This window comes from Photinus pyralis, unplaced genomic scaffold, assembly GCF_008802855.1.
Source record: "Photinus pyralis isolate 1611_PpyrPB1 unplaced genomic scaffold, Ppyr1.3 Ppyr1.4_LG3b, whole genome shotgun sequence".
NCBI classification, from domain to species: domain Eukaryota; kingdom Metazoa; phylum Arthropoda; class Insecta; order Coleoptera; family Lampyridae; genus Photinus; species Photinus pyralis.
The window spans coordinates 28,249,544-28,269,961 of record NW_022170510.1 but is presented as its reverse complement, the minus strand read 5'-3'; the positions used below and the strand labels follow the sequence as shown (position 1 = coordinate 28,269,961).

The following is a 20,418-nucleotide window of genomic DNA, read 5'->3' as shown; positions in this document are numbered from 1 at the left end:
CTACGTATAGATTGTAAAACACCGTCTTATGTATTTAGAAACATTATGCATATACTTACTTGCGTTATATAACAAGCATTTAAAGTTGTAGCTATCTAAACAATACACCCACCCACTGTGAGCAAATTCATGTACCTACCTAATGTTGTTTTCGTTCCTAGATTATCGAAATGAAGAACCCCAAATTCGAAAAGTTAGATCGATTTTGTTTGATGAGTGGAATTCAAACGAGACGAATCAAAGAAAAACGTATTCCATTAACGCGTTACGGACAAAATCCACAGATTACACTACAAGCAATCTCTGCCAACAGTAAAGGAGAGTAGGAACAATTTGAAAAATCAATTAAAATTGTTTAATTAAACTTCTTCCCTTAGGGTATTTTTCTTATAGAATGTGGCCTGTAGAATCCACAATTTCAAACAGTTCCAAAATTGGGCTACTAGTTCAAAAGTTAAAGCCCCTTGAATTTTCTTTCGAAATTGGTTTCTAGTCTATAACTTTTGATTGATAAGTCTGATCGAAAAAGTACGAATTGTTTTGGATTCTACGCACCAAAATTAATAAGAAAAAGTGTTTTCCCGAGAAATTTTGGTGTAGTCGATTTTTGGTAAAAAAGGAAGGTTATACACTGCCTTTTTTTGAGCCCCGAAAAAAAAATTGTCTCAGATCGACCCGGAAAAAAATTTTCTTATAGAATGTGGCCTGTAGAATCCATAATTTCAAACAGTTCCAAGATTAGGCTACTAGTTCAAAAGTTACAGCCCTTTGAATTTTCTTTCAAAATTGGTTTCTAGTCTATAACTTTCGATTGAGAAGTCTGATCGAAAAAGTACGAATTGTTTTGGATTCTACGCACCAAAATTAATAAAAAAAAGTGTTTTCCCGAGAAATTTTGGTGCAGTCGTTTTTTGGTAAAAAAGGAAGGTTATACACTGCCTTTTTTTGAGGCCCGAAGAAAAAAATTGTCTCAGATCGACCCGGAAAAAATTTTCTTATAGAATTTGGCCTGTAGAATCCATCATTTCAAACAGTTCCACGATTGGGCTATACTAGATCAAAAGTGTTTTCCCGAGAAATTTTGGAGTAGCCGATTTTGGTAAAAAAAGGAAGGTTAAGTATTCACATACTATGCGAAGTATTCGAATACTTCTCAAAGTATTCAAATATCTTGCGAAGTATTCGAATACGAAATATTTGTGAAAGTATTTGAGTTACAAATACAAATACTGCTTCCATAAAAGTATTTAATTACAAAATATTTGAATACTTTAAAGGATTTGAATACTAAAAAGTATTTACAAAATCGAATACTGCCCAGCTCTGTTTTTCATTAACATTGATTTTTTTTTTTAAAATATAGGGTTCGACTGCCAAGGTCATATCCCCTTTATTGCACGCTATAGAGTACAGGTACATATATGCACAGTGCTATATGTCGATATATATATACCAATTCCTTTTAAGAAGGCGAGGGTATTATTTGCATTTTGTGAGTTGAAGTTTGTAACGTAGTTTGGCATAATGTTATGACGTACGCGTTCAATGGCATATAGTGGGCAATCATTTATTATGTGCATCACTGTATAAGGGCTATGTTGCAGTGGTTACAGTACCGAGGAGGTCTACCTTTAAGTAAATGTTGGTGAGTTATTTTGGTGTGCCCTGTCCTCAGGCGGTGCATCTTTACATTCTCCTCCCTTGATGGATGTTGCAATGTAAATAAATCCTTTACTGCGGGTTTTATTTGAGAAAGATGTGTATTGATGCGTGCCCATTTTTCCTACCATTCCATAGTGTACCTCTCTTTCAAATATTTCGTGATATCACTTGCCTCCACAAATTCGACATCAATTTGCTCATTAAATGTAGCTTGGTATGCAGCTTGATCTGCCTGCTCATTTCCTGGAATGCCAACATGGCTGGGGACCCATACAAATTTAATTGACTTCCCTTGATCGCGTACTACATTTAATGCGGATTGGCATTTTATGTTCATCGGATCTGAAGGGTATATTTCAGATATACCATTTAGTACATTGTTACAGTCTGTCACGATTAAGAACATTCTGGTATCACTCATGTAACAGTACAGCATCGCTTGCAGCATGGCGTATTGCTCAGCAAAGATAGCCGACGACTTAGGGTCTAAACTCCATTGATGTGCTATTCCCTCAGTGACTACAGCGCTACCAACTCCGTTTGCAGTTTTAGATCCATCTGTATATACAAGTTGGTGTAGGGGATATTCGCTGCATATTTTCTCGAACTCTTGCAGGTAAGTATGATGTTGTGTAGTTTCCTTCTTATAAGTCACTAAATCCCTTCTTATTTTTATTCCAGGTATCATCCGTGGCGCAGCGTCCGACATCCTATTATCCAGTAGTGTTGGAAGGGCCATGCCAATCTCTCCCAGATGTTCCTGAAATCTTATACACGCAGGCCGGGTAATAGTAGGTAGTGATCTATACGCCTGCATGTCTGCATGGAAAATACTGTTGTTAGGGTGAGGTGGTAGTGATAGAACTTTAATCATATAACTCGTAGTTAATTGTGTCCTTCTAGTTTCTAGTGGTGGAATTCCCGCCTCACAGTATAAGCTGTTTACTGGACTAGTGGGGAAGGCTCCGAGACAGTATCGTATGGCGGCGTTATGTATGATATTTAAGGTTGCTATCAGAGTTTTACGAGCCGATGAATATACTACGCATCCGTAATCAATTTGAGATAATACCAAAGCCCTGTATATTCTTAATAGCCATTTTGTTTCCGAACCCCACCTGGTATGCGCAAGTACTTTAATGATATTTAAGCTTTGTAAACATTTGTTTTTTAGTCTATCTATGTGAGGTCTCCAGGTGAGGGTACGATCAAACGTAAGGCCCAAGAATTTTGCGGTTTCCGTACATCCTATAGGTTCATCTGACAAAAACAGTAATGGGTCATAGTGCGGCTTTCGTAGTCTACAGAAATGAACAATTTTCCTATTAGTATTAGAGATAATAAAAGATGACGTTACAACCCCCCCCCCCGGTAGATGTGAAAAGATCATTGCATTGCAAATCAAAAGTTGAATTTGCGCATACCTACATCAACTAAAATTGCTCATCGTTGTGTAACATCACAAAAAAGGGAAGCAATCTCACTGTTGGGTGCTCAGCTCATTTCTTTCATCGAAGAAATTCCCCATTATAGGATTTCTAAGGAAAGAATGTAGGTACCTATAGGTATTTGCCGAATTTGACATTCGTTGAGGTCATGCATTGTTCATTTAAAATTATAGATTCAGTTTTGGCGTCAACTGGAAATAGACAAGATTCCCTATGCAATATGTATATCTAGAACATCTGGAACATGGCGATCGATACCGATAAATAATCGCTCTAAATTCCACCAGAGCGAGACGTTAACCTGGTGTAAGCGTCGAGACGCTGGGAATAGCTGAAAGGTTGTACTTGTTAACGATTATGACCTAACGGACCGAACTGCTAAATTAGATGAACATCTAAAATGCATCATGTTACATTATGTACACGCTGTGTGCAGGGAAACCGCATTTTAAAGAATTTCATTATCACCGTCACCAAATAAATGACCAACATAAGAACCTCTTCATCATTGACATCACTATCAAAACTTTTACCCGACGAACGAACGGACGGATTGAAGGAAGGTATTTATTGTATTTTCATGAACGAAAGACTTAAGTGAATATCCATCGTAACAGAATAGCTTTCTAAAGGGGTTGTTTTTTTTTCATTAGGGGTTCAATATTAGGAAGTATACAGGATAGTCCAAAATTTCTTGTTCGGGTTTTTTAAGTACGGTTCCGCTTACTCATTTCCTATACTGGATAAAGACGTAGCGTGGAAAACATGATACGAAGAATCGCATACGATTTTCAGTAGGGGAATCACTCCGCTCGTATTCGGAAACCAGACTTTTGATCCGGCTCATATCCAATAGCACTGATCCTTGAATTCGTAGAAATCGCTTGGCGAAGGTTTGACATCGCTGTCTCTTTTCGTTCTCGAGTTTAGACGAGGAACAGACGGACAGGCAGACAGACCGACAAAACCATCACCTAAAAACTGTTGAGTGGAAAAAAATTCCCCTACTGAAAATCGTATGCGATTCTTCGTATCTGGTTTACCTTGCAACTGCGATCCATATAGGCTGTAAAAAATATAAAATTTGATATGATAGAACGACTTTAAGGCGTGTTGTCGTACGGACAGATAAATCAATCAAATTCATATTTTGAGCATCCATATAATGCTCCCCAATAAACACATGAGCAACGGCCGAGTTATGGTTAACTGATGACACTGGCGGTGAGATTGTTTTGTATGTATGCACCTCGAATAAAAGTAAAACTAATGCCGATTAAAAAATTTATTTTACAAGCTATGCTGATCTGGTGGGACAGAATCAATCCCTTAAGGTGTGTTGTAAAAATGATGTATGTGCGAAGATCTCGAGGCTCATTCGGTATTCACTTGTATCGGATTTTTGTGTTTATGTTTTGAATTGATTTGATTACATTGCTATTGAATACAAATTTAGTTATTTGTGTACAGTAAAGTATTTTTCTTGAATTTAACGTTACTTTTATGCTATTATACCCTACTGTAATGTCAGGACAGGCGTAGTCAACCAAATTTTGCTTTTGCTAGTGTAAAGTCATTCGAATTATTGATTTTCTTTGAGGATTAAGTAATTACAGTTTTAGTATACGATTAGCCTCCCGTGTCAGACGTTAGCATTGCTACTTCGTTTGTTGTTTTCTTCGGTCTGTTACAGATTTGCAGAACGCGCCCTTCTGAGCTCAAAAGGGTGCGATCCGAAGTTAAAAGGTAAATTTTGTTATTTTCTTCGTTTTTCTGATTTAACGTTAGATTACATATTGGTTTTCGACGCAATCGAATTGTAATTATTACATTTACTTTGGATTCACTTAACGATTATAGCTCCGTTGTTTTCTGCGGTAGCCTGTTTTTAATATTAATATTTTCTCCGACTACGTGTTGATCCCCTTTTACTAAAAAAAATTTTTAACTTCAAATATTGACATAGCAGATCGGAATAATTCAAAATTTCTAAAGGGTGTGCCAACACCCCTCACAATCGGAGTGACTTGAAAACTATGTCATAATTTTGTGTCTACATAGCGATAAAAAATGAGTGACCGTGGAGTCGCCTTTGGAATTTTTATTTACATGGGAAATCGTACTTAACTCGAACTTCCAAAGGCGACTCGACAGTAACTCATTTTTGATCGCCCGATATTTTGTGCATCGTTCCTCAACGTTGGGATCATCTTATAGGTTTTTCTGCTATTTATTCTGGACTATATTGAACACTTTGAATAGAGGGGAAACCATAACAGGGATCGCAGATATGTTCGAGAGTCATGATCGGTGACCTCGTCCCACTTGCTCGGGTACCTCGGGGGCGCCAATCCCCGTATGGCTGATCAACAGCCACCCCTGAGGGTTTATTATTATTTTTTTTTGAACAGTGTTGTTTCTTAATGTTACATAAAATACTTAAAGAGGATGCTTTATGCGTACCACTTTTAAAAAAGGCGATAGCGCATACGGACGGACAGACGGACGGACGGACAAAAGACTTAATTTATAGTACTTGTACTTATTTTTGGCTTGTTAGTGCAAATTCTGTGTTTTGTTGACGAACAGTATTTTTACATTTTTTTATTACATAATTATATCAGTCTTACAGTGCATACAATTTAATCGATTACATACAAGTAAACAAAAACCAAAAAGTTCGAGTAATGTTTCTACAAGCGCCAACGTTTAAATTCATGTATATTGAATAAGGGTTTCGCAAGTTTTAGTTTGCTTCCACGTGTACATTTTACGTGCACACTGTATCATGAATTATTTAATCACGAGAATTAATGGCTTCTTTTCTTAGCATCTCCTTGAGAAAAAGTTTTACTAATCAAAAATTGAAGGCAGGGAAAAACGGAATAGTTGAAATTACAACTATAGCATAAGTTCAATTTAAGATAGAACAACTCAATGTCCCTCAATTATAGTTAATCTTGACGAATCCCTCTGACCTAGTTCAGTACAAAATTGTACTGAAGACGCCAACATGTTATAACTACGTGTTATTTATAGTTTTCTGGACGCCCCGCTCATACGAAAAAGTTTGTCTAAAAAAATGTTTTCCCACCCCTACTAAAAAGGTGTTAAAATCTATAAATAAGAAATCAATCTACTCGGTGGAATGGAGGAGGTATATTTGAAAATTGAAAATGCGCTATTTCTAGCGCTTTGTACCTACACCCGTCCCTTTGAGAGGAATGGCGACAACTCAGCGTTGCATAGTTTTAGAAAGCTTTTTACTGTCTCATGCTCTCATATTGCGCCACAATTATGGGATAAAGGCACGTTGAATGAAAATTTCTCTAAAATGTATGGTTACCGTGGGGAGGATTTTCCTGCGTACCTATGCCTGTGTTATATGTATCTGTCTGTCTGTGCACGATAAAGCTTTGCTCTTCGATTTCGTGTTTACACTATTAGGGTTGTGCTGGAAACGGCCACATGTGGATTTTGATTAATTTTGGTTTCATTCATTTCATTCATTACAATATTAAAGGAAGGTATCATAGTCCGAAGCAGGAGAAAATGCTAATTTAGTATTTCAAAATGACACTCCTAATTAACACATTAAAAGGAACTTCAGAACGAACGAATAATTACGCACACAAGGCAATACCAAAAAAACCTTCTACGGGACAAAAACCCCGACATAGCCCACACAAATCAATGAAATAAATCAACTACGACAACAAAATACAAAAGAGAATAAAACATCTCAAATTGTACGATAAAACTAAGGTATTCAAATCAAATGTAGTTAAACAAATTTATAAAAGCAAAACGCATGAGACAACATAAATGCAAGTGGAAAACATGATAAATGAATTTAATACAAAAACACATTAAAATAGATGTACGATATATTGAGATTGATAAATTGCTATTAAAACAGGAGAGAAGTTAATTAGAATGCCCCTCTTCTCGCATTTCTAGACGCAAGTTCTGCAGCCTGCACGAAGTAAAAAAGAAAACATAGGACAAATAGGACCGCATGCAGTCCCTTTTTCCACGGAGATAAATTATTAGATCAAGCTCCAGACCGGAATCATACTGATAGTCCACTTACACGTGATTAATTCAGACATTAATAAAACAAGATAATGGCATACCTGTATAGTATAACAAACACGCATGGTTCAGATAACGGTAGATAAACAAAAGCTTAAGTACGCCACTAGTCTTCGGCATCTGCGCAAAACGGTCGAAATCGAAAACGTGGCACGACTGATGTATACAGAGCGTATCGTATTTTTGTTTCAGATCTAAAGGTGTGTTGCCTAACCATAGGAGCAAATTACCACGTTGTATCCTCTCACTTATCATACTGAGGGTTTTATCTTTCAAAAACAAATTACAAGAATTTTCACTACGTACCACACCACGGATCTGAGAAAATTATCAACCCTTTGTTTGTAACCGTCGGATCCAATTTGGGGCGCAATGTGGTGCTTTAACGTGAGGACCGCTACAAAATATTGGGGTTTTTTCATTTCTCGTAAAGAAAGAAGCTACATATATCAAAGAATTAATGCTAACCTAATCCCAGGAGAACTTTTCACTATGCAGGAATCTGTTCCCAATTCCCAATAATACGGACTAAAAAGCATTGTGATTTTTTTTACTTTGTTATCACTAAAAAAACCGTAAATGGCGTAAATTATTACTGCGGCGCGTAATAAATTAAGTGTCCTATTTCTTGTGTGTATTTAACTGGGGAAAGTTCTTTAATGTTTGAATTAATTGGATTATTTATGATTGGATTAGAATTTCAGTTTATGAACCTATTCCCATTTAAGTTTACCATTTTCAAAGTAATTAGGTCAAGAATTATTATAAACTGGAAGGTTATATGTAGTTTAGCTGTAGAACTGGAGATGCTGATTAAATAGGAGAAGAACTGACGGCTCAACTGCAGATCTGTTAGCACAAACGATTCCTTGGTCTTCTCAGCAGAGAAACGGAAGCCTGTGTGCTTAGTTCAGGATTCTAGACTTTGAATTGAGTTTTGCATCAAACTTGTTGAAGACTTTAAATTTCTGTCATTTTTCAGTCGGCTTTCTCTGTTTTCCATCTTGACCTGCGTTTGAACTCTTTTTTAATTAGCTTGCTATGAATGATGGGGATCGGGTAATGGTCACTGATGTGGTGCAGGTCCGATAAGACAGATCACTCTAGGAGATGCGCCAGTTTTAAAATCAACGAGCTATAGGATTATACAGCGCTATTACAATATAAAGGGTCGAATATCTTGGTTATCTATATTTGTAAAATGCAAAGAATTCATTAGTCATAATGACAAATCTCTGACTTCCGCTTTGGCCGGAATAAATAACCCCAATTTTCTTTAAAATAAAACACCCTGTATATTTATAAATTTTTTAATACATTGTTGCTACGCGGTTTTTTATTGTGTATTCAAAAATTTAAAAAATCCCGGAGTGCGAAGTTGGCGGACAAAAATCAAATACGTATAACTTTTTTGGGAGGTGCTCTGCAGATTTTAAGCACTAAACATACGGCTAATTGTGGAAAGCTCTTCCTTCACCAACATTAGCATAGGTGCAAATAATTTTTAAAACTTTCAGGTAGACATAGATTTGCGTAGGTATGTCTAAAAATATTTCGCATTCAAATTCCTTGATTGTAAATTGGCAATATTTCATGGTCAATTGTCGATTTAATCAACCTGATAGCGAATTAATTACTGCTAAAAGTGGGTCAGAATAAAATTGGCCATTTTATGTTAATTATGTACTGTCTAACAACGCAAAACAATTATAGAGCAAAATTTTGGGTTGGATAGACTTTTTTCAATTTTCATCAGATTCTTTAGCAAAACGCATATAAAACAACTTTTTGCGGTTCTGTGATGGACGAACGGACAGAATTTCTGAAAAATAGGTAATTTAATACGAGCATCCCGTTCTACGTTATTGCAACAGATAATGCTATAGATAGATTTAGTGTTATCGAATGCTACTGGCATCGGTATATGATCCATGTTTATGAGTCGTTATCATTTTCGATTCTTTCAATCAAGAAGAAGATCGGAAAATATTGGTCGGAGTCAGCGTTATATTTTGCTTTTTAAATGATTAGACGGTAACGTTTATAAATATATTTCGTCATAGATGTAAATGTGTCAATAGGTATTTTTTGATTAAATATTTACATATGCGCTGTATCCATTTGAAAGATGTGTCGAAAAGCTATTTGCTTAAACAGATATGGAATTATAATACACATGCCCTTAATGTGACGAATAACTTAAGCAAATAAGGGACTTTGATAATGCGACAGATTTTCTGCCAGTGTTATAGAAGAACTGTGCGGTGTCAGACAGTTCATTTTGAACAATGAAAGCCAGAGCGTTGTTCATTGTTGGGTTTTCGACCATCTTATGGTGCGGTATTTCAGGTACGTTTCAAATACCTTTGTCTCGCACAATTATATTAATTGCTTTATTGAAAATACGATTCTACGTAATATAATAATCAATAACGTCCCTCGAAATAATAGAATTTTAAATATATGTAAATAATGTTCCAGTAACTGATGAATTATGTAAAGCACTTAGAACAATGGATGTGAGGACGCGTATTTCAATTTCAAGTAAATCATTAAAGTAGACTTTTTTTAAATGCTACTAACGAAATGGCGCGTTTTGGAAGCTTTACTCATATTTCTATGTAGAGATTTATTTGCAAATGGATGATAAATGATGTTCAGTTAGACATTCATTGCACCAAAAATTGTAGATAACAAAATTTTGGAAATTCCTATGAGGAATACCTACCTACCTACTTCTTCGTGTTACGCATACATAGTATTTAATTATGGTTTCAAAATAACGTTTTCTTGTCGGGGTATGGTCACTGAGAGTAATAACAGTTTTTCATGTTACACGATCAAAATGTTAACTGTTGTCCTAAACACACGATATTAGAGTTGTTTGCAAACTTGATGGTTTTCAAAACTTAAACCTCGACTTAAACAAAAAGAAGAACTGGCAGGGCCGGATGGTCATGTCCAACTAACGCACGGGCCGTCAGATAAACGTTCGTGTAAATGTTACTTTTGATAATCTTCAAAAAATTTGAAACGCCTTTTGTTTCATTTGGGCAGTGTTTCAGGCAAAACTAATCAACGCCTATTGATCAAACATTATTGCCCTTACAAATACTAAGTCTTCATTCAACAGCTCTTCTAATCATGAAGTTCGATTTATTCCTGCATCAATGTGGTGTCGGTCTGCATAATGAATGCAACAAAAATTAAAGGTCCGCTTTAACTTTATTATTAACCACACACAAATTTGAGCTTTTTTTTGTAGTTTTTAGTGATTGCTGCAAGTTGAGTTAGTTCCACCACCACAAGTGATCTACAGTCTCCATTACCAGTTAAAGAAATTAATAAACCCCTAACAACATTTCATTCTACTAGTTCGAAAAATTAGATCTACGTATATAAAATTCGTTGTTTGAAAACTAATTATTTTAACTGAAACATGAGTTCACCAATAATTGTATTAGCACTGTGGATCAATGAAACCGTTTGTTATGAACCGAATTGCATGAAATTCAAACTGGGCATAGTTTTAGCGATATAGCACGCAATGCCAAAAGTTAAGCCTAATCAATTCACAGTGCCTTTTTAGCGAATTTTTGCAAATTTCAAACGCGAATTGCCAGTGAACGGGACGTCGGGGGTGGGTACCGGCAAAAGCGAATATGGTAGCCCCCGATAAGATCTTACTAATGGTGGAATCAAAACGCGCTAATAGAATGCTGATCTACCGCACAAAAATTCGCTTGAAGTTCCTTCGATCTCACACGAGGACTTTTATAATTTTTATCATCTCGGCCATTTATAAACCGAATTGCATGAAATTCAAACTGGGAATTGCGAATACCATACCAAATGTAATGTCACCGTCTTGGCACTTTTGATTATGTATCGCCAGAGCTTAATTCATGCATGTTGACATCTACTGAACCTAGTGACCTTTGACTCTCAAGATGTCTGCACTAAAACAGATCTGTAAAGGGAGAGGTCGGCTTTCAGGCTTTTGTGGAGGTTTTTAGCGAAATCCGCGCATTTATATGACTGTGAGTACCGAGAAAAGGTAGCCTTCGAGAAGATCTTATTGATGGTGGAGTCAAAACTGGCTAATAGAATACTTCTGTCACACGAAAATGTGCTGAATTTCTTTCATACGAGAACTTTCCAACTATACAAACAGTTTGAATGGCACACGCAGAGGCGCCACTTGAGGTAGACATGAGAGCCCCCCCCCCCACTACCAAAATATTCGAAAAAAATACGCACATACGTACCTACCTACTTCAAATACAAAATAAATCGTTTGATCGGATACACAGGTACTTTTCCGTACCCATGGATCTCTGGATGCTGTGCCCGCAATTAATAGGATTCATCTACCAGACAACCTGAAAATCTTAGTATCAAATATATATCATTTGCCTCTTCTAACACGCGGTTTTTGAGATATTCACACTTGAAGTTTGGACCCGATCGACGGATGCGTCTCGTTCACATCTATCATTTTCCCATTGTAAATAGCCTCTTCCGACATTACGTTTTCGAGATATTCGCATTTGAAGTTTTCACCCCACCCACAAATGCGCTTCGTTGGCATCTATCATTTTCGCCTCGTAAGTACCCTCTTCCGAAACTCGAAGAATGTATCTTGCCGACATCGTCATTTGTGAATTTAAAGGAGTTGATTTCAGATTCTCTCTATTATTTTTAATTGCAAATGTTTTCATTTGGACGTATGGTCTTATTTTTTTCTACTATATTTTAGCATCGAAGCTGGTCCTACTGAAAAAGTGTTGCAGCTTGGGTACCAATTACGCTCATTCAGGTTTGAAATGTGAAAATTTTCAAACGCCTATTGCTGGTGTAGCGCTGGAAGACGAGCCCTTTTGTCTCAATTCCATTGATGTATGCTGCAAGAATGAATACAGGTAGCTAGAAAATTGCTTGTCCATGTTCAAAAATTGATATTTACAGAGAAAAGGAGTGCGCTTTAGGGCAAGAAGATGCCAAACTGGGGAAAACATGCGACTCCGTCGAAGACCAATCAAGAAAAGTAAATTTACCCCATGCAATTTTCGTACTAATGGCGTTTGTTTAGGATTGCTGCGAAGTTTGCGAAATGGGTCTCGAAACAGGAACCTCGGGTCAATCTTGCGGAACTAATTTGGGATTAGGTGATTTATTAGACGCCACTTTTAAAGCTTGCTGTGGAAAAGTGACCTCTACTACTCCACAAGTGAGTACCTCCCAGTCTCTACCACCTTCAGCATCCTCCAAAACTACGGCAGCCGCCTTAACCCCTGGTACATTCACAAAAAGTCTAGAAAAGAAGGGCGACGGTAACACGCCTCCAGTTCCGAGTAAGTCGCAATTTCAGTGAGGGTGCGCACAATAATGCATTTTTTTTTAGCTTTGGAGGCATTGTGCGATATACCAGATTTATGCGCTCACATTTGTATTCAAACAACAGACTCGTTCAGATGCGAATGTTATCAAGGATACGCCCTCATGGCTGATGGAGTTTCTTGCAAACCCATCAAGCAACCGCATTCATTTTCAGACCGGTGCAGTATTTTTGCAACGTTACCTATGTGAATATGTATTTTTTTCCATTTCTAGCTGTTCCATAAGCAATCCTTGTGACCAGAAGTGCCTAGACACCGGTATTGCAGTAAAATGCGGTTGTTACGAAGGCTATGAGCTCACCAGTGATAAAAAAACGTGCAAAGGTATATTTTTTATAGTAAGTAGTGTAATTAACTGATCATTAAACTACCAGATATCAACGAATGTGTGTTGGGCATGCACGACTGTGAAATTGATGAGGTGTGTGTCAATACCGAAGGCGACTATGATTGTGAAAAACAAGATAATTCTCTACAAATCACAAATTTTAACGACAAATGTCCTGAAGGATACAAATTTAATGGAAAGCAAATGGTTTGCGATGGTAGCATCTATTTCCATACAATGTTGGGCAGCAAACTGAACCTTCTAATATGACTAAAAAATGCTTCAGTTTGCTGCTCAATAAGGTTTCACAAGTTAATGATAAACCTTTTAGACATAGACGAATGTCTATTTCCACTTACATGCCCAAAACCGAGTACGTGTGTGAATACCATTGGATCATATAAATGCGAGGATATTGAAGAGCTTCCCGCGTGTCCCCCCGGTTTTTACTTCAAACAATCAATTCAAACGTGTGAAGGTAAGCGATTGGGATAATATAGTACTCAGTGACAGCCCAACAATTACAGACATTGACGAATGTATTGCCGGTAAAGATGAATGCAACAAGGAATCCCAAATCTGTTTAAACACAAAGGGAAACTATACTTGCATCGATAAAGCATCAAAAAAATCGTGCCCGCCAGGTTTCAAAAAGAATATAGTCACGCAAGCATGCGAAGGTTCGCGCATTCTGCATTGAAAATACACTAAACTATTATTGTAGATATAAACGAGTGCGAAGAAAACTTCCAGCTCTGCGCTGAAAATGAAGAGTGTGTCAACGAGCTTGGTGGTCATACTTGTATACCAAAAATTACTACACAATCATCAACTGCTGCAACTACATCTCGTTCGCCTTCCACTGTAGCTACTACACCCGCACCGACCTCTCCATCAACTCACAAACCGGCCACACCACCCGTGTTTAGACCACAACATGTGCTAATTTCCACCCCTACTGCGAGACCTGGATATCCATTTTATAACCCCCCGTCTCAGCCAGTTTCGTGCACCGCTGGGTACAAATTTTCACCGCCCGCGTCATGTGTTGGTAGGTCTCAATCTTTGCGTAAATACCTAGGTAATGGCAGACCTGCACTTCTAGATATCGATGAATGCAAGGACATACCTCATAGTTGTGACAGTAACCAAGATTGCTATAATACTGTAGGCAGCTATGTGTGCAGTTGTAAGCTGGGTTTCTCCAAGGATCATCAAACTGGAGCCTGCGTTGGTAAGAGAGAAGCTAGCTACCGTGCGCAATAATAAATGCGTATTGCCAGATATCAACGAATGCCAGATCGGAAAACACGATTGTGGTGAAGCACAGCGATGCGATAACACCATAGGTTCATACGTGTGCGCTAGAACCACGGGTTGTGGAACGGGATATACACTAAATTCCGCTACAGGGCTCTGTGAGGATGACGACGAATGCCTGTTGGGCTTACATAACTGTCATGATTTAGGGCCAAAATTCCAGTGTAGAAATACATTGGGCTCTTATCGTTGCGAAAAAATAAAATGCGTAGGCGATTGTTTAAATAAAAAAACAACACCGCCTACGACAAAAATTGTACCGACGCAACAAAATGCCATTATTAGTGGCCAATTTAAGAAATGTTTGCCCGGTTACCAGATGAATCCAAAAGGAGAATGTGAAGGTACGAATGATAGTGCACTTACAAATCATCACTCTGAAATCATTTGTAGACATAGATGAATGCGCAAGCAACCCCTGTAAACGCGGCGAGAAATGTTTAAACTTGAACAGAAGATACCAGTGCATACCGTTTATTTATTGTAAGTCGGGGTATGAACTAAATGAAGCTGGCACGGAATGCGAAGGTAGGTAACCTGAAAGTAGTACTATATGTAGATTATAATGTGCAGATATCAACGAGTGCACCAGAGGTACACACAAATGCAAGAGTAGCCAAATTTGCAAAAACGGCCCCGGTTATTATATATGCCAATGTCCCCCAGGACACAAACTTAATCCAGATAACGAATGTGAAGATATTAATGAGTGTGACTTCTATAGGGAACGGGTGAGTTACCTTGAATTCCACTATTATACTTAATCTTCGTCCGTTTGAAGATTTGCTCCCATAATGCTGAGTGTATAAACACAGTTGGTTCCTATGAGTGCAAATGTAAAGACGGTTTTCGATCTAATCAACACTCGTGCGATGATATTGACGAATGTGCGGAAGTCTCTGGATTGTGTCATCAAAACTGCGTAAATCTTTGGGGAAGTTATAGGTGTTCTTGTAACAGGGGATTCACGCTTAGCATAGACAACAGGTGAGTGCCCAATGTTTGAAAACGTTATTGAATTCTTTTAGGACCTGTACCGACATCAACGAGTGTGACAAATTCAAAACGAAACACTTGTGCGTTGGAACCTGTCAAAATACACCTGGTAGTTACACTTGCAAGTGTCCAGATGGATACAGACTTGGATCAGACGGACGTACATGCCAAGGTAACATTTCAAAAGCCCACCCAAAGCTATAAATACATCGCTTACAGACATAGACGAATGCCACCAAAACGTATGTCGAAATCCCGATGATGTATGCATAAATACAAGAGGTAGTTTCAAATGCCACACAATAACGTGCCCACCAAACTACATTAAAGATCCCGAGCACAAAAGGTGAGAGAGCTAAATTAAATTTAACACTCGAAAACACATTGTTTTAGTCGTTGCAAAAGAGCGTCCAACGTTTGTGACATTAGAGATACACACTGTATACGAATGCCGGGACAATATTCCTATCATTTCGTTACATTTGTATCAAATCTGCCGATACCCGATGAAGGCAAAATAGACTTCTTCCAAATGAAAGGACCGTCTTGGGCGGGATCATCGGCGAATTTCAATATGGATATTGCCAACGTTCGATGTCCCCCACAAATCAAACAAGCGGACAGCAATCACTTCAGAATGAAGCGAGATCTTCATAAAGTTATTGTTTCGTTAGTTCGGCCGATAGAAGGGCCTCAAGAAATTGAAATGCAGCTTCAGATGGAGCTGTACGTTTCTGGCGTTTTTCAAGGAAAAGTAATCTCCACCGTTTTTATATACGTTTCCGCGTATGATTTTTAAAGTAGATGTAACCCGCTTAATTTTGCCTAGCAATCTCACTTGGCGGTCTCATTGCATATAGCTATATAGTTTCCTGTTTAGTAGCATCGTTTCAAAAGTAAAATAGACGCGCTTGCGCTTACTGGTAAATTTAGATATAAGTATTTCGAAGTAATTTTTCCATTTCTCCTGTTGGTAGTACCTATAGTACCACTTCAAAATCGACTAGATGCTCAGTTTAGCGTGCATAGTGCACAATATTTTAATAAACCTGCCATAGAGTAAATAATTTATTCTACGGTTTTGCTTTAGTCCTAAATGGTAGGTAGATATAGAAAAAAAATTATTTTTTAGAGCACCTACTTAAAAATCTTCCAATTCAACTTTCTCTATCGCTGTAGGTAGGTACTAATATTATATTTAGGATCATGTGAATCATATTATATATTTAAATATAACAAAGCACAAAAATGTACAAAATCTGTAGTTAGGTAATAATGTAAAAATAATAAATAGTTCTTGTATATAGCAGTAGTTACTTAGTCAGCACCAAGAAAAGTTTGACTCCACCATCAGTAAGAGCTTGTCGGGGACAACCACAACGCTAAAAACCCACCCTCAATTTTTGGGACTTCTCATAGCTCGAGCTTCTATTGGCGACACGAGAAAGAGAGACCCCGATTAAAGCTCTAAGAAACTTTCTACCTCTCGAAGACGCTGCCTTGCAAAAGGTGGTTAATTTCGCTATAGGAAAAAAATTCCGTCGCGCGAGAGTTGTGCGCGTTTATAAGACCTTTCCGACGATACCAATTTGAAAACAATCGGATTAAAACTTTACAAAATAAGAAAAAAACTGAAAAATCTACAGGCTAATATAACGCGCTCGGGGATGGCGCCCACCCTACATCACGTAGCCCCGTCCCTAAAGTTGTTAATTACACGGCCACGGTAGGTACACGTACACTCCTTGTCTTTCTACAGGCGTTCTTCTACGAGTCCGCATTTGCTGCCAGCCAGCCAGCCAGCTAAAGTGCGATTGAAAGTTACCTTTTTACAAATACAATTGCAAAAAAGAGCTAAAAACTACGTTCATAAGTATATAATCCAAAGATTCAAAAGCCGAATACTTTGTAAGAAGGGAATCTCGTACCTTGTGGATCATAAGAAGGATTCCAGTAAGCCTCAATTACGCCAAATTAGTTAATATTGCCAAATAGAAGAATTATAAGCGGAACGTGTGGTCCCTTCCTTAAAAAAATCTCTAGGACGGGCTGGTTAATATGTTAAAAATTCACCTACCTACGTCTAACCATAAAACCAGTTAATTTAGGAATGTATCATGAGTGTGCGACGCGCCGCATGCACATCCGGCAACCAGGGGTTGGAACAGGAACCGAAAAGAACCGGTACCAGAACCCTTCACTTTGAACCGAAGGCGTTATTTAAGAAGTTACGATAACCAGAACCGGTACAGATACCGTTATTATTAGTGGCAAAAAACCGGTATTTTTCGTTCAGAGTTGAGAATTTGCAAGAAATTTCAAAAGGCAAAAATCCAAATTTTCACTTTTATTCAGAGTTGCCCACCGATTTCAAACAACTTAATCTTAATACCAAACAAGTAAAAATATTTTAGAGTGACTAATACCGAAAATGAATCAAAAACAGTAAGAGGGTTGAAGCTAGGGTTGAAGAGTGTAGGAGCTAGGGAAGCAGTGGCTAAAATTAACTACTAGTTCAGTCAACCTGTGTTTTTAGTGGGAAAAAAATAGTATAGTATAAAGCGCTACGGACTGGAGATGGATCATGCAGCAATGTAACTTTGGTTGAAGTCGAGGAAAATGAAGAACTTGTCATGGAAGTTTAGGAAATCGGAAATGGTCAACACCAATTTATTTTTAAATGTGAATAATCTGAAAATATTTTTCACTTAAAATTAAGATACCGCAATTATTTTCTTCTAAAATAACATAAACATTTTCAAACAAAAAACTGTTTAAAATACATTTTTTAGCTGTACCTATACAAGGACTTATTAATATTTGACACAAATTTAAAAAGGGTGGAATTTAGGTTTCACTGAGATTCGTTGGGTTTAGTTTAGAGAAAATGCAATAGTGTACCTTAAAGTTAAAAAAAACACTCACTATACAACAATATTAGCATTGCAACGCCGCGCCGCCGGGCCCACCTCGACGGAACCCGCCACGACTGGGTACGCATTCTGCATTACACCGGCTGAATCTCGCATGCTCTTCAACAAAGTAAGTACTATTGCATATCATTTTAAAGGTAATAATGGGAGCTACAACTTTTGTAGGGAACATTTTTTGATAAAATGTCGGCGTGAAAATTTCTGCGACAAAAAGTAAAATTACGTGCCGAAAAATATACCACTTTTTACCTTTTCATACGAACTACAAACAAACGGTAAAAGTTACGACGAAAGTCAACTGAAACTTATTTGTAGACAATGTTATAGTAAAGAGAATAAAACAAAGTGCAGTCCGATATGTTGTTTAGTAATCGAGAGAGACGCGATTTACGAAACCCCTACACTTTTCATGTTTAGGGTGGCACAGGGGGGGAAGCAAGGGGCGTAGGGGCGGGGACTTTTGGCTAAACACTTGTCTAAATGGCAGTAGTCGATGGAGAAAAAATTAGCTTTATACTATTTTTTTCCTTCAACTGGTGTTTTACGACACAGGTTGACTGGACTATACTGCGGAAGAAAAGGAAAAGTAGAAAGAGGCGAAACGAACGCGTAAACTAAAAATAAGTTTCAATTAAACTTAAAAAATATGTTTAGGGAAAAAACTTTAGAGACACGCTATGCGATAAAATTTTGCGTCAAACAAAAGAATTGTCGGATAAGGCCCGTTCTGGGCGCCCATCAACATCGCGAACGGTCGATAATGTCACTCGTGTGCGAGATTTGCTGTACGGGGTGCCCCATTAGTAATGGTCACAGGCCATATCTATGGAACCGTTAATTGCACAGCTTTGGGAAAAAAATTTTGGTAACGAAAGGGGCCAAGAGAATTCGCTGGAAATTATTTTCAAGTTTCTAACTTCGCCGCTAGAGGGCGCACGATTCATGGTTAAGTAGAAAAACGACTTTTTTCCTACCCAACAAACATGCATAGCAATCTTGTATCAGTTTTGCATCATTTTGATGCAGCACAAATTGTTCTAGCTCATAAAATATGAGGAGTGGTGGAAGGGAAACATTCCAGAGGGCCTGCGACGCATGGAAAACACGTTGGTAAAGGTGTATCGACGCAGTATGTGAAGAGCATTAAGTTGTATCGTTGAGTGAAGGATTAATTACTCAATGGTTGTATTGCATGTGTGATCAATAAATCTATTACTTTTGGGACAAACCCTATATAGGGCAAGAAATTCCAAATAACTATAGTACACTATATCCAACCATGCCCCATATCCATTACAAGTAGTTCAAACTATACTTCCGATTTTGGCAATATTTATTTTTCTGATTCTGATTTTTTTTGTATTCTGCTATATAACAGAAAAATAAAAATTATATTATTATTATTATTACTATTATGCCTCGTTGGAAATCTTGTGAAGTAAGGGAGTTATTCTGAGAATTGTGAGATAATTACTTCAAGTACGGCGTGCTAGTGGCAATGAGCGATTTGAATACTCGGCAATTAAATTCTACTTATATCTAAAATTACGTGGAATAATGTAGCGAATATTCCAGAAATCCCGATTGACATCTGGCGCCATGAAAAATTAGTCATCGGGGGTAAAGAACGAAGGCGGATGTGACGTAATCTTTTCGAGAAATATGATGTGTGTGTTCGAGAACACTCTGCAGTGTCCTTGAACACTCTAGAACATCATAGAAAGAATGTTGTTTGTTACATAAACAAAACGAATTGTATTTCGAGTTTAGTTACATATTCGATGTGCTTGTGTTATGTTATAAATTGTCAGTGATAAATAATACGTAACTACTGTTATAAATTAAACCATTTTAAAACTGATATAAATTTATTGTTAGTTAACTGCAAATAAATAAAACCACGTTATTTAATTTACGTTACAATAATTTGATGCACTTGGTCTGATTATGAAGAGTATTATACATGGTGGCGTTAGATAGAATTTTATGGTAAATAACACATCTTTGAAGGGACCCTCACGTCTCAAACTGGAAGTGTTCACTCGGTTGCTTATGTCATTAGAAAGGTGAACAATCGTTATGCATTTCATAATTTAAACCACTGTGAGGTTTCAGAAACACAATTTAATTTAAGCATAGGCAGAGTTGGCTACAGCCGATGGCAGGTATCATGATTGAACACTATTCCCGATCTCTTTTCCTTTTAAGGAAATATGTTTATTCCTCAACCATGTTAA

At 37.5% G+C, this 20,418-nt stretch overlaps 1 protein-coding gene across 2 annotated transcripts; it reads left to right on the top strand.

Moving 5' to 3' along the window:
* Window positions 1-9,371: 9,371 nt before the first annotated feature.
* LOC116166770 (fibulin-1-like) lies at window positions 9,372-16,552 on the top strand. 2 transcript variants are annotated; one of them, XM_031481878.1, is made up of 19 exons: window positions 9,372-9,554; window positions 11,965-12,127; window positions 12,174-12,252; window positions 12,298-12,559; window positions 12,610-12,763; window positions 12,819-12,928; window positions 12,979-13,149; window positions 13,264-13,410; window positions 13,460-13,612; window positions 13,657-13,983; window positions 14,038-14,166; window positions 14,216-14,350; window positions 14,402-14,596; window positions 14,646-14,780; window positions 14,826-14,983; window positions 15,034-15,239; window positions 15,281-15,420; window positions 15,468-15,594; window positions 15,642-16,552. In XM_031481878.1, exons 1-19 carry the CDS (start codon window positions 9,494-9,496, stop codon window positions 16,045-16,047), a joined length of 3,258 nt encoding a protein of 1,085 aa, XP_031337738.1. In that variant the 5' UTR covers window positions 9,372-9,493; the 3' UTR covers window positions 16,048-16,552. The 2 variants fall into 2 exon arrangements, with proteins under 2 accessions (XP_031337738.1, XP_031337737.1); XM_031481877.1 differs by having other exon boundaries at window positions 14,216-14,596.
* Window positions 16,553-20,418: the final 3,866 nt, after the last annotated feature.